The following is a 13445-nucleotide window of genomic DNA, read 5'->3' on the forward strand; positions in this document are numbered from 1 at the left end:
AACATATCAAATCAGTTTTAAAATTCATCATCTTCTTTGTCTTTTCAGCCGTAATTTAACCATAACTTAGTCATAATTAAACCATAAATCAGCCATAATTTAACAATATCTCAGCCGTAATTTAACCATAACTCATCCGTGATTCAACCATAACTTAACGGTAATTTAACCATAACTCAGCGGTAATTTAACTATAACTCAACCATAAGCAGAATTCATACATTGAAAACATTAACATTCATACAGGCAGTATTCATACAAAAAAACACTAACATTAATACAACAATTTTACATCTGACAACAAGAACATGTGTGTTCTTTCCTAAGACGTTTGTTCTCAAGGTCTACTTCCAAAGAAGATCTCATCGTATTTTTCTTAGGCATTCCTGGTTGTTTACTCTTGCACTGTTGCCCGACCGTAAGGTTTCGCGAATACATTTCTAATCTTAGAACCTCAAATTCCCTTTAGATCCGCTCATTGACAAGTTATGAGATCTCGTCTTACGAGATAGCGTTGGTGAATCTTCATCTTGTGTTGGATACTCACCGAATCCATAATATCTCACATAAAGATGAATGAAAAGAACAATAATGAAGAAGAGATATATGAAGGAGATGAAGAAAAAAAGATAAATAAAAATAACAATAATGAAGAAGAGATAAATAAAGGAGATGAAGAACAAGACACAACGTCTGTAACATAAATCCTAATTTGACTCTTATAGTGTTAACAGTGACATGGCAATAAGAAATGCTGACAAGGAAAATAGGATCTTATGACATGGAAAATCAATAAACCAGCCGCCAAACGAACACATAGCACAACCTAGAATAAACCAACCATCTAATGCAAGGTACATCAGCCGCAACGTGAATACTATTTCAATAATCAATCTTTCGTTTATAAATAGGCCGTAACTTGGCTAGCAAATATTAAGTTAACCATACTTTCAAATAAGTCAGCCACCAGATGAAGTTACGACTGATTTATACATTGGCGGACTGATTTATAAAAAAACGGCTGAGTTACAGTTAAGACACATCTGAGTTATGTTTATCCGACTGATTTAATGATCATCGGCTGGCTGACTTATGGGAGGATTAATTACTAGAGTAATTTAGGCCAAAAACCATAGAAGATTGGTATATTAGGATTATACCAAAGAGACCCGAAATTGAACCGACGCGCCATCCAAACCGATGGTAAAAAGACCCAAATACGCCTGACGCTTCAGCATTCCATTTCGCGGTTTTAGCTTCCTATGATTTCTAGCTCTGACAGAAAATATCTCAAATGATTTGGCAAGATAAGAAATAGATTTTGTTTACATTAGTATAGAGTGCATCGGTAAACGAAAAGACTACAGTAGTGAAGCGATAAGTCTGACGCATACGGCGCTCCTGTAGACCAAATCTTCGAGAAGATTTCCCTCTGATCTTTGTACGAGAAGATCTAGGCAAATATGTGCTCCTCTATTTAAAACTCTTACACCTTCAGTCCAGTTCAAGAAAAAGCAGTCGAGTTGAGTGAAGGTTTATTCTCCAAGTTGAATCTGCAAACCGTTTTCATCAAGGTGATGGATCTATCCTAATAACTGTGATGCTTTAAATGTCTAAAAGCGATATCTCACATATCGCTCAGTATTTAATTTGTCGTGCATTAACTCTATTTATTTCAAATGATTGAATCCATAGATTGAATGTATATTTTTCTCTCAATCGTAGGATGGGTCGTGTGTTTGGCATATGGCGTGGAGATTGGAAGAAGAATGGTGAAGCGCAGTGGCACTTTGTTCCAAACCATCAAGACTATGGCTTCACCATGTTCATGGATTCTCCAGAAATCCTTGAAGAAATCGATGCTACAATCAGGGAAAATTACATGCTTGGCTCCGAAACTCCAGTTCTCATCACATATGGGATGCCGGATTGGATGATGTTCCCTAGTGGACCATCACCCCCGATAACCCTTGGTTCCACTTCTGAACTTGTCGGGTTGCTCAGCCGGAGGCCTCCACCTGCGGATATTACTCTACTTGTTACCTTTGGAGCAAAGAAGGTTGCTGAGTTTCACTTCCTGTCTCGTTCTGATTTCACCATAGGTTCTTCAACCTACTCCGTCGGCGGCGGTCATGATGAAGGAGCTAAAGCAAGATACAAGGGTAAGTTGTGTCTAACATTTTTTGTTGTGCAAATAAGATGGTTGTCTTTATATGATACTAATAATGTAGATTATAATTTCAGGGTTGGTAATGGAGAAAGGCTTCAGACTAGTCTTCAGGTGATGACTGAGATCTTTGGAGAGCAAGAAATGCTCATCCTCCACCGTGTAGCTATGGAGATGGCTTACGCGGACAGGGTTTTCGGAACGAAAGACACTTCCGCCGTTGTCCAAGGAGTTGAGATCATTCAACTGGATGACGATGACGATGAGATGCTGGATGCTTCTCAGATGTCTATGACACGTAATGGAACCCTAGGAGGAAGCGCAGGTAGATTTTCCATGAGAACGGCTAAAGCAATTATTTTCTTTTTTTAAGACTTATTAGCCGGCTACTTGGAATGGTTGACCCTGAGGTTTGATTGTTTACTTAACTGTGTTTTTTCAAACGCAGATGCTCTTGTTCCTTTCCAGCCCCAGCCCCTCGCACAAATCCTCCCTCCACAAGCACCGCCTGTGTTGTGGATGTTGGGATGGATATGCTTGACTATCCTGAGTTCTACAACGCTCAAAGGGATGGTCGCCTTGTCACTGCAGACTCCGCGTTTTGGAACGAGATCATTGATGAAAATTACCAGTCTCTGGAAGGCGTTTACCTCCTCACCAACACCACAAACGGAACACAAGTTGGACTGACTCAAGGGGAATCATCACGTGGGTTCACTGATGTGGTTTGCAATCAGTTAGGAGCAGAGGTGGTGCGAACTGAGATCGGAAAGGAAGGTATAAATGTTTACAAGATATTGTTTAATAGTCTAATATATGTTGAGGACACAAATATGTTTAACAAATTGTACATTTGGTTAGACAACGGAGGTGGTGGTATAGAGGCAGGACTTGGAACAACAACAGAGAAGCTAAACAACTCTCTTCCTTCCCCATCACTCACGCTAACTTTGGCATGCGGCTCAGCAGCTTTCGATGGTCCACACCGCCAACTCTTAATGTGAGAACACATCGTCGGAGGAGAGCGACACAGAGGGTGGGTACTGATTTGAAAAGATCATCAAGTTCTATGTTTAATATGTATGTATGGCAGTTAGTAGTTAAGAAGTCTGGTATTGCAAGTAGTTTGGACGGTTAATAGGAAGTATAACCTTTTGGTGGTTGGTTTTTGGGTTACACTTTGTTTAACCGTGGGCAAATCGTTTGGTTTAAATGGGTTTATGGTAATGTTGTTTTAATCTCGGGATGTTGGCGGCTGAAAGGGACCGTCATTAGGGGTTGGGAAGTATTTTCTGGGCTTGACTGATGTGTTGTAATCATCTCTGATAACAATCTAAATTTTCATGGATATCATCCATGTATGGTATAAAATTAATGTTACCCGGCTATTTATTTCCTTTGCATGTTTCATACCATTGTTTAGACAGAAGCAAAAGAGAAACAAACATTAAGATGAAACATTTCAACTGATCATGTAACTGTTAGCTATAGTTTTCACAAATATAAGTGTTTACCGTACTGAAATACTAACATATTTATTTGTAACCGGATAATTCAACTGCATGACTATATGTATCATATTTATTTGTAACGGGCTAATTCAACGGTATTAATATATTTATATATATATATATATATATATATATATATATATATTATTTTTATTTCTAACCGGCTACTTGAAATGCATTGAGATTAGCCTTACATGTAAATGTTAGCTATATATTTGTATGACACTTATTAGTTATGTAAATGTAACATTTAGATGAAACATTGAAACTGATCATCTAACTGTTAGGTTTATATTTGCCTTACCAAAATTTTTACATCTTCATTTGTAACCGGATAATTCTACATTTGGTTACTATATTTATCACATTTATTTGCAACCGGCTAAATCAACGGCATTGCTATATTTATCATCTTTTATTTTTAACCGGCTAATTCAGCTGCATTAATATATATATCATATTTATTTGTAACCGGCTATTTCAAATGTATTACTCTATGTATCTTATTAATTGGCAACCGGTTTAGTCAACTTCATTACCATTTTCGTTTAAATTAATTCTGGTTAAGTGGATCTATACCGGTTTAATAAACCAATCCCGGTTAAATGGATTGGATATTGAGTTTTCATTTGTTGTTCGTGGAATATCAAAAAAGAATACAAACGGTTATAACCGGTAAAGTCATTTTAAATTCGGTTATTTTTTTTTTAACCCCTCAATTATTAACCTATTGAACTTACAATTCTCTGCCAAAGTAACTAAATTGTTTTTCCATGAATTAAAGCAGGTGAGCTGGGTGATTATGGAGTTCAACTCGAGGTTGGAATGATGTTCACTAACCGTGATGCTTTCAAGCACCATATAGCAATGTTCGCTATAGCCAATAAGTTTTCATACCGAAGCGCAAAGTCTGATCCAACGATGATGGTCTTGAAATGTGTCAGCTCATCTTGCCCGTGGCGTCTCTATGCTATCAGGCTAAAGGAATCGGAGATCTTTGAGGTTAGGAAACTCGTCAAAGTTCATACATGCTCAATTGAAGAGCGCGGTGGATATCAAAGCCAAGCAACAGCGGCGGTGATTGGAGAACTTATGAAAACAAAATTTGCTGGAAATGGTATCGGCCCAAAGCCTAGCGAGATTAAAAGGATGATGCGCGGCGACCATGATGTCTCTATTTCATACTGGAAAGCGTGGAAGTCAAGGGATATGGCATTGGCTAATGGCCACGGAACGTGTAATGATTCTTACAAAAAGCTTCCGGCTTATCTCAATAACCTTGTCTTAGCAAATCCTGGATCATTAGCAAACTTGCACACAGAGCCAGCGGGAGAAGGAGGTAATCGATTCAAGTATATGTTCCTCGCATTAGGAGCATCCATTGAAGGATACAAAGCAATGAGGAAGGTCATAACCGTTGATGGGACTCATCTAAAAGGAAGATATGCTGGATGTCTGCTGACCGCATCCGCCCAAGATGGGAACTACCAAATCTACCCGTTGGCCATCGCCATTGTTGATAGCGAGAATGACAAGTCGTGGGAGTGGTTTTTCCAAAACCTATCAGCTTTTGTGCCTAACGAGAGTGGACTGGTGGTCGTATCCGACAGACATCCGTCAATATACAAAGCTATTAGCAAGGTCAGTTAGGCAAACAAATATGTACATGTATTTGTATTAGCTGGTAATATGTATTATTACCTATCTTCAACAAAGTTTTGGATGGTTATATTATTACATTATAGATTATTATATTAATTAACCGGCTAACATCAATACCTTTATAATTCAGGTTTATCCCAGTGCCGGACACTGCATCTGTGTGGTCCATCTTAAGAGAAACATAAGGTCAAATTTCAAAGACAGGCATTTGGGATATCTAGTTGCTAAGGCAGCAAGGACCTATAGGTTGAACGATTTCTACGCTACATTCAACGAGATTAAATCCATGGATCCTTCTTGTGCAGAATACCTAATTGCGATAGGGTTTGAACATTGGGCGCGGTCCCATTTTCCTGGTAACCGCTTCAATGTTATGACCAGCAACCTGGCTGAGTCCTGGAATTCTGTTTTGTGCAAGGCTAGAGAGTTTCCCATTGTTCAACTCATTGACTTCATCCGTGAGAAACTAATGACATGGTTTGCGAAGAGGCGGGAGGTGGCATCAAGGTTTGAAGGAGTTGTCACCCCGTGAATTGAAAGAATCCTCACAAACAACTTCGAGATGACGGGAGGGTACGAGGTCCTCGACATAGCTTATATGGAGTACCAAATCCGCAACAAGGCAGGGGCAAGCTTCCATGTTAACCTATCCACAAGAACTTGTAGCTGTTTTGAGTTTCAAATGCTAGCTATTCCATGCTCCCACGCTATTGCTGCTGCACTGAAGGCAAAGCTATGTGTGAATGATCTTGTTATTGATCCATACAAGCTGGATGCCCTCAAGCGGGCATATGAAGGAACAATCCTACCCGAAACAGGTTCAGGGAGGGCGTTACAAATTCCTACGATTATTAGTGAACTGAAGTTGACACCTCCTGCTACAAGACGCCCACCGGGTAGACCCAAAAAGCTGAGATACTTCTCAAGAGGAGAAAAACGTGTAAGAGTTGCTATCTTCTTTTGTTCGGTTCATATATATAACGGTGGTAATGTTCTCCTAACACATTTCCATATTATTATTCTAACAGGTAAAATGCGTTCGCCGAAGGATCGCATGCAGCAGGTGCAAAGGCATAAGACACAACAAAGCCACTTGCAAGAACCCGATATAAGTAGTAATGAATGTCTAAGTAACATGGAGAGAACTTTTGGCGATGGGTGGAGTTGTACTGGATGGGTGGGGGAAGCAGATGGTGTTGCTGAATAATTACACTTAATATTTAATATTGTATTTCTATTTCTACGGAAACACCGTCTGTAGTATGTAGGGGATTTGGATAAACGCTTTGTGATGCTAAATAAAAAGGTCTCTTCATTACAATCCGACCAGTAAGAACAATTATCGGACCAATCAATGTTATAGCCATGTATAAGATATTGAAACTGGTTAATAATATTCTTAACCATAACAATACAAACATAAACCTAACCAACATAAGTTAGCCAGCTAACATTTTTTTGCTGGCCGTATAAATTTTATTAACCGGTTTATTTATACGCATTTACAGAAAAGTGAAAAGAACCAGAAAACTATTACCATTACCCTAACCTATGATATAAACGATTCAACATAACCTTTAAACCCTAACCTGTAAACCCTAAACCCTAAACACTAACCTCTATACCCTAAACCCTATACCCTAAACCCTAATCCCTAAACCCAAAACGCTAAACACTAAACCCTAAACGCCGTATAGATAAATCAACCCTAAACCCCGTGTTCAACACTATACACTAAAACCTTCCTACAACCCTAAACCCAAGCCTCTAAACCGTAAACCCTATACCCTAAACCCTAATCCCTAAACCCTAAACTCTAAACCCTAAACCCTTAACCCAGTATAGATAAATCAACCCTAAACCCCGTGATCAACATTATACCCTAAACCCTTCCTCAAACAATAAACCCAAACAACACGGTGAACACTAAACCCTAAACCCATTTTAAATTTAGCAACCCAAACCCTGTGTTCAACAGTATATCCTAAACTCAACCTACAACAATCAACCCAAACCACAATGTAACAAACTAAATCCTTATCCCTTACACTCCCGATTCCCTGAAGATAATTTTGCATGTATTATGCTTACAATCCGACCAGTAAGAACAATTATCGGACCAATCAATGTCATAGCCATGTATAAGATATTGTAACTGGTTAATAATATTCTTAACCATAACAATACAAACATAAACCTAACCAACATAGGTTACCCGGCTAACATTTTTTAGCTGGCCGTATAAATTTTATTAACCGGTTTATTTATATGCATTTACAGAAAAGTGAAAAGAACCAGAAAACTATTACCATTACCCTAACCTATGATATAAATGATTCAACATAACCTTTAAACCCTAACCTCTAAACCCTAAACCCTAAACCCTAAACCCTATACCATATACCCTAAACCCTAATCCCTAAACCCTAAACGCTAAACACTAAACCCTAAACCAAGTATAGATAAATCAACCCTAAACCCCGTGTTCAACACTATACCCTAAACCCTTCCTCAAACAATAAACCCAAACTACACGGTAAACAGTAAACCCTAAACCCATTTTAAAATTAGCAACCCAAACCCCGTGTTCAACACTATACCCTAAACTCAACCTACAACAATCAAACCAAACGATAATGTAACAAACTAAATCCTTATACCTTACACTCCCGATTCACTGAAGATAATTTTGCATGTATTATGCTTACAATCCGACCAGTAAGAACAATTATCGGACCAATCAATGTCATAGCCATGTATAAGATATTGTAACTGGTTAATAATATTCTTAACCAGAATAATACAAACATAAACCTAACCAACATAAGTTAGCCGGCTAAAATTTTATTAGCTTGCCGTATAAATTTTATTAACCGGTTTATTTATATGCATTTACAGAAAAATGAAAAAAACCAGAAAACTCTTACCATTACCCTAACCTATGATATAAATGATTCAACATAACCTCTAAACCTTAACATCTAAACAATAGACCCTAAACCCTAACCTCTATACCCTAAACCCTATCCTCTATACCCTAAACCTAAATTTAATTAGTAGGTGGAGAATATATTTGAGGCATAACATAAACGAACCATACAGTTATGTAAGGGGAAATTTTTACATTCATACAGCTGCATAAAATAGATGTTTACATATTACATCACATGGAAATATGAGTCTCAACATACATAAAGTGACAACTAACGCAACCCAATAAATCACCTTGTTCCACCGTTAGCTACTTTCGAATCTTGGTAGACAATGCCGCAACAACTTCAACAATCTCCGTAATGTCTTTCTTCATGTCGAGAAGGTGGTCCTTCAGTTCTATGAGTTCATTCTCAATTGTAGACTGCTTCACGGCCAATGCTTCGATCTCCTCGAGAATGGCTTCATCTGCCCACTTGAAAACGTGGTTTTCCCCAAATATAACGCCACATCGGTAGAATCTCCGACCAGGGTTTTCCTTTGTCTTGGATGTCAATACAATAGTCAATGCTCCACACGGACACCTGCGAGGAATGCCAGGGCCAATTTCCATAGCCATTTCCCAAGCTTCGACCGGACAATTAGAAACACGAAATAGACAAGTAAGGTCAATACAATTATATTTTCATTACTTGTAAAGAGTACAGAGAAGATTCAATCAGATTGAAAGGGCTGAGTTTTTCATTACCTACTTCAAAACGATGAGTTTTATAGAGTTGGAGATAACCTATCGGTACAGTAACTTCCATAGTGGACCCATTTTGGTTTGTTTTGGTTTTTGTGTAACTACATTTCGGTACTCTCTATTTAATGGGTTGTGTACATTAAACTTTTTTTATATATATTGGGCCACTCGCGTTATTTGGGTTTGTATAAGGATATATATCTTAACTATGGCCACTAGACCGAAATTGATGATAGGGTATGGCATTTGGACATACAAAGGTTAGGTTAACCGGATAGATTTTAAAGTATCCGGTTACAAACTCTGTGATTAGTTGAAGTGAAAAATATCGTATATACAAAATTCATGTGATCATCGTTAGGTTTTGATATTTCAGTTAGAAGGAGAAATTGAATGACTCGAATCTAAAGTGATAAAGGAGTAGATAAATTAGACAGAGTCAAGTTACACATGCAATAGTCTTAAAAAAAACATCAGAGCAAAGGGGACCAACACATGACTAAAGCAGATTGAATTCAAAGGGGACCAACAGATGCTTCGTATAGAGACACCACTAGCATCTCCACCATGCTGTCTACAACATCCGGCGTAATGCATTTGCAAGCATCGACCCCACCAACCGCATGTGCTTGGATAAAAAGCACACATGAAACACCGGAGTGTGTTACTTCTTTTTGTTGGGGGATGTTACGGGGCCTTTCAATTGCCATTGCTTTGCAGTCTCTCGTTCCCACTTGTCTCCCCACCTGTTTCAGAAAGTATGGAAACATCAAAGCAAGTGGTCTTACTTCTTTATTCATCATGTAGTCAGTCCTGAGTTCGACGTTGCAGTCCAAGATAGTGACGCTCCATGTACTACAATCCACACAGATGCCAATCCAGTATTGTTTGTCCAGGTTGAACGGGAAATAGTAACGAACGGCATCACCGGTTGACGGAATCTGGAGGAACATGTCAACAACATTGCCACTAAACTTGTAGCTATCTTTCTTCGAGGCCTTTGAGAACTTACTATACAATTTGGTGAACTGAGAGACGAACTGTGTGTCCATAAAAACTAAACTAGACTGTTGTTTTTGAGATGATGGGGACCGGAACAGTGCACTAGTGTGGAACATAAGTACATCCACCACCTGGTTATTCAGTAGATGTGTGGCATATGTAAGTGATAACTGTGAAAAGCTTAGAGAGTCAAAATCTGGAATACACAAACCTTAGGGGATAGCTGAGTTCCTCGCTTAATAACCTCGCAGAGATCGGAGCTCTGAATATTCCCACTCCCAATAGATATTTCACTATTAAATTTAGACAGGTAAACAAATTAACCGGCTAGAAAACTGAATAAAAGCTAAGTTTATAGTTGGCTCTCAATCTCAGTCTTCTTTACTTACAAAGAGGTATCCATCTTCTCCATTAAAGCAGCAAACTTGGCCTTGTAATCAACATTGCCTCCCCTGTAGATGGCATCAGCAATAGCCTTTCTAGCACGGTTCTGAAACCCTTTATCACATTCGAAGTCGCCCATGAGCGATTTCGTTGGTACCTTTTGCCTTTTGCTTTTCCTGCACCCATTTCCAGCTTCTCCAATTGATGCATCTACGTTGTCTTCCTCACAAACTTCCTCATCATTGCGCTCCGTTACATTGGTGTTCGTAGAAGTATCCACCTGTGCCTCTTGCGTAAGGCCGAGAGAGAATGTTGGATTGGGGAAAACCAATGATGGATCAAGAATCTGCATCGATGCAAACAAATGAGATTTCAAAGGGGATGTGAAAGAGATGAATTTTGTCGTTGGTACTTACAGAGTCCGGTTGTTTGTCTGTAAGTGGAGGATTAAATTTCTCTGCATGCTGGCTTCGAGGTGTAGACTCTTGAACATGTCGGCCTTCTAGGCCACTGTTGTTACTCAACTCATTGACAGATGTGGATGGTTCCGCCGCAACATTAGTATCCTGTTAATAATAAGATGTTAGCGGGACAATGAACTTGTTTAAAATATAACAATTTATTTTTACCGGCTAACATGATTCTAACCTCAGTACGAAGAGTATATGACCGGTTAGCAAATGTGTTGGCTTTAGAGATGTTAACCTCCTGTACAATTTAAAAGTTAGCTGGCTAGTGAAGTAGTTTCATGTTATAAATTAATTTAGCAGGATAACAAGATGGATACCGCAGTAGGAAGAGTTGATGACTGGTTAGGAAACAACATTGCATCTGCAATAATGGAAGTGGAATCTGGAATTGTTTGGGTGGCCGCATTCACCACGCTGGGACGGCGAACTGGGTTTTCTACAGGAGAAACAGGTAATGCCGCCGACAATTTACGAATTTCTTCAGACATTGTTTTAATCTGCCGAGCACTATCTTGTACGATTTCAAAGACGTCGTTGATATTGACAATAATTGTCTCGGTGAAGCCATTTTGATGATTCCTGAACGTTTGCAATGCTGCCATGTAAGAGGTGGAAGTCATCCTTCAGTTTATCTCTTACCATGGACGACAACATATCTAAGTCAACGCCATCCTGGACCTGAGAAGATGTAGCGGTTTTGGATTTCACAGTCTTGCGGTTTAGCATTCCAGCTTTTGACTCCTGACGCATCCTCGTAACATCCTCTTTTGTTGCCCCACCAACAAAACAATTGTTGCTAAAACCAAATCGGTCCTCTATTAGACCCACCATATTAGAGACACCATCATCCTCTTCGTCATCTGACCATTGGAAATCAGGAGCAAGAGTGGTTTCCCCGTTACCATCAAGCATAATGGAGTCAACTATTGCCTGTAATAATGAAAACATACTGGTTAATTATCCACTAAGTATGTCCTAATTCCTAATTACTAATGTTCTCAACAGAATACAAAAAAAAGTACCTTCCCTGCAGCATCTGTGTCGCGGGCGTGTCCGGGACTGATGTTTTTCCTTCCTCCTTTGTCACTCTCTAAAGTATCATCGTCACCGCCTCCCTCACCGTCAGAACCAGATGAACTTCCATCTTGCACCACTTCCGTTAGCGCAGGCACACATTCAACTATGACGAGTTGAAGAGCAAGCACAAACCCCTTCAAAGCGATGGTGTTCTGATAGAGAGCGACTTCCTTTCTCTCCTTTATGCTGCTCATTAGCATCTCAAATGACACCCTTCCCCACGGATATGCGAAAAATGTTTCCAAATCTTTGATCATCTCTGCGGCTTCTTGGGATATCCGAGGTGAATGTGTGGTTGGTAGAATAACAGAGGAGAGCAAGGACAGATAGGCATACTTCAACCTTGTCTCTCTGTCAACGACAGTTTTCTTCCCCAACATCTTCACAACCGAGGAGACAGGTACCTCTCTTAGCGATCCAAACAATTCCCCCCAATATGGTTTCTCCTCAACATCTTCCATGAAGTTCTTGGATTTTTTCTTGCATCTCTTCGGAAATTTGCTACAGTTTAGACCGGTCACCAGAGCGAACTCCCTAATCGAAAACCTTATCGGTTTACCAGCGAAAAGGAACCACGCTTCATGCTTATTAAACACTTTTAGTTGTCTCGATATAATATATCGGCCAAACCTCCCGGAGAAACTAGGTTTCTCGGCGATCTCAACTAATCTCCCGAACGGCGAAGCCCTAATGTGGTCCACTTCCTCTGGATCGAGAGCGTTGAGGATACTCCTGATTGCCCCTGCCTTGTGATAAGGAGTGACCTGGACGCCGGTTGGTTCTTCTCCGACTGCGAAAAGCCGCTCCGGCAGGCGGCAATTTGGCCTCCGTCTTCCTCCGCTTTCTTCCATGAAGTGGTTCACTCCGATTGAAAAGCGATGTTATTTAGAAATGTGGGATGAAGAGTAATAAGATAGTATAAATGAACAGTGGAACTCGGGAATTGGGGTATTTTAATGATATGCCAACAGATTAATGATTCGAATAGTCTGACACAATGATATCGATCTTCTCATAAGATCTTTGCGTATCGTTGAGGAAGATATGATCTCTGTTTTGGACAGGTTTATGTAGTAGGGTAGCAGAGTAAAGACACATGGTGAACAGTTGCGCCTTTTCGAGGATTTGGCAGTTGGCTAATATCGTTATAGTTGGTTGGTACAGCTCCTAATTTCTCTAATTACTATATTTAGATTTTCGAAGAAACATTTGACAGTTGAGGAATCTTACTCATAATATAAAGACAACTTGCAATGTATTATGATGAATAAACGTTTCACAACTGAAGAACTTTACTCATAATAGAAAAACAACTTGTTATGCAATAATCAGTAGGACCAATAACCTATTATTTTTAATGTATGAGTTAAGTTTTGATGAAAACATTACTTACAATACCAGCAATACATTGGGTTGGTAATTATTCGGTTCAATTGTATTTCGTTTGCGCTTAATAATATTAGACTAAAGTTTTGCTAAATTCTCTGATAATGCCA

General features: G+C 39.2%; 3 protein-coding genes across 3 annotated transcripts; 2 read left to right on the forward strand and 1 right to left on the reverse strand.

The window, feature by feature from the left end:
• The first annotated feature begins 2260 nt into the window (after positions 1 to 2260).
• On the forward strand, positions 2261 to 3439 carry LOC130498687 (uncharacterized). The gene is made up of 2 exons (XM_056992243.1): positions 2261 to 2944; positions 3029 to 3439. Exons 1-2 carry the CDS (start codon positions 2695 to 2697, stop codon positions 3169 to 3171), a joined length of 393 nt encoding a protein of 130 aa, XP_056848223.1. The 5' UTR covers positions 2261 to 2694; the 3' UTR covers positions 3172 to 3439.
• Positions 3440 to 4283: 844 nt separating this feature from the next.
• LOC108820271 (uncharacterized) lies at positions 4284 to 5872 on the forward strand. The gene is made up of 3 exons (XM_018593236.2): positions 4284 to 4353; positions 4466 to 5319; positions 5471 to 5872. Exons 1-3 carry the CDS (start codon positions 4284 to 4286, stop codon positions 5870 to 5872), a joined length of 1326 nt encoding a protein of 441 aa, XP_018448738.2.
• A 3041-nt stretch (positions 5873 to 8913) lies between these two features.
• LOC130498706 (uncharacterized) lies at positions 8914 to 11637 on the reverse strand. The gene is made up of 6 exons (XM_056992263.1): positions 11190 to 11637; positions 11051 to 11110; positions 10819 to 10968; positions 10408 to 10748; positions 10230 to 10311; positions 8914 to 10149 (listed from the first exon to the last, which is right to left on the reverse strand). Exons 1-6 carry the CDS (start codon positions 11490 to 11492, stop codon positions 9532 to 9534), a joined length of 1554 nt encoding a protein of 517 aa, XP_056848243.1. The 5' UTR covers positions 11493 to 11637; the 3' UTR covers positions 8914 to 9531.
• Between the last annotated feature and the right edge of the window lie 1808 nt (positions 11638 to 13445).

Source organism: Raphanus sativus, chromosome 8 (genome assembly GCF_000801105.2).
Source record: "Raphanus sativus cultivar WK10039 chromosome 8, ASM80110v3, whole genome shotgun sequence".
In the NCBI taxonomy this organism is placed as follows: domain Eukaryota; kingdom Viridiplantae; phylum Streptophyta; class Magnoliopsida; order Brassicales; family Brassicaceae; genus Raphanus; species Raphanus sativus.

Excerpts from the sequence above, each read along its gene's own strand:
- LOC108820271 (XM_018593236.2), top strand. The coding sequence starts at position 4,284 with ATGGATTGGATATTGAGTTTTCATTTGTTGTTCGTGGAATATCAAAAA. Across the intron at positions 4,354-4,465 it reads AATACAAACGGTTATAACCG|GTGAGCTGGGTGATTATGGA; the intron begins GTAAAGTCATTT and ends GAATTAAAGCAG. Across the intron at positions 5,320-5,470 it reads TATACAAAGCTATTAGCAAG|GTTTATCCCAGTGCCGGACA; the intron begins GTCAGTTAGGCA and ends TTTATAATTCAG.
- LOC130498706 (XM_056992263.1), bottom strand. The coding sequence starts at position 11,492 with ATGACTTCCACCTCTTACATGGCAGCATTGCAAACGTTCAGGAATCAT. Across the intron at positions 10,969-11,050 it reads CATATACTCTTCGTACTGAG|GATACTAATGTTGCGGCGGA; the intron begins GTTAGAATCATG and ends TATTATTAACAG. Across the intron at positions 10,150-10,229 it reads GAACTCAGCTATCCCCTAAG|GTGGTGGATGTACTTATGTT; the intron begins GTTTGTGTATTC and ends CTGAATAACCAG.
- LOC130498687 (XM_056992243.1), top strand. The coding sequence starts at position 2,695 with ATGGATATGCTTGACTATCCTGAGTTCTACAACGCTCAAAGGGATGGT. Across the intron at positions 2,945-3,028 it reads AACTGAGATCGGAAAGGAAG|ACAACGGAGGTGGTGGTATA; the intron begins GTATAAATGTTT and ends ACATTTGGTTAG.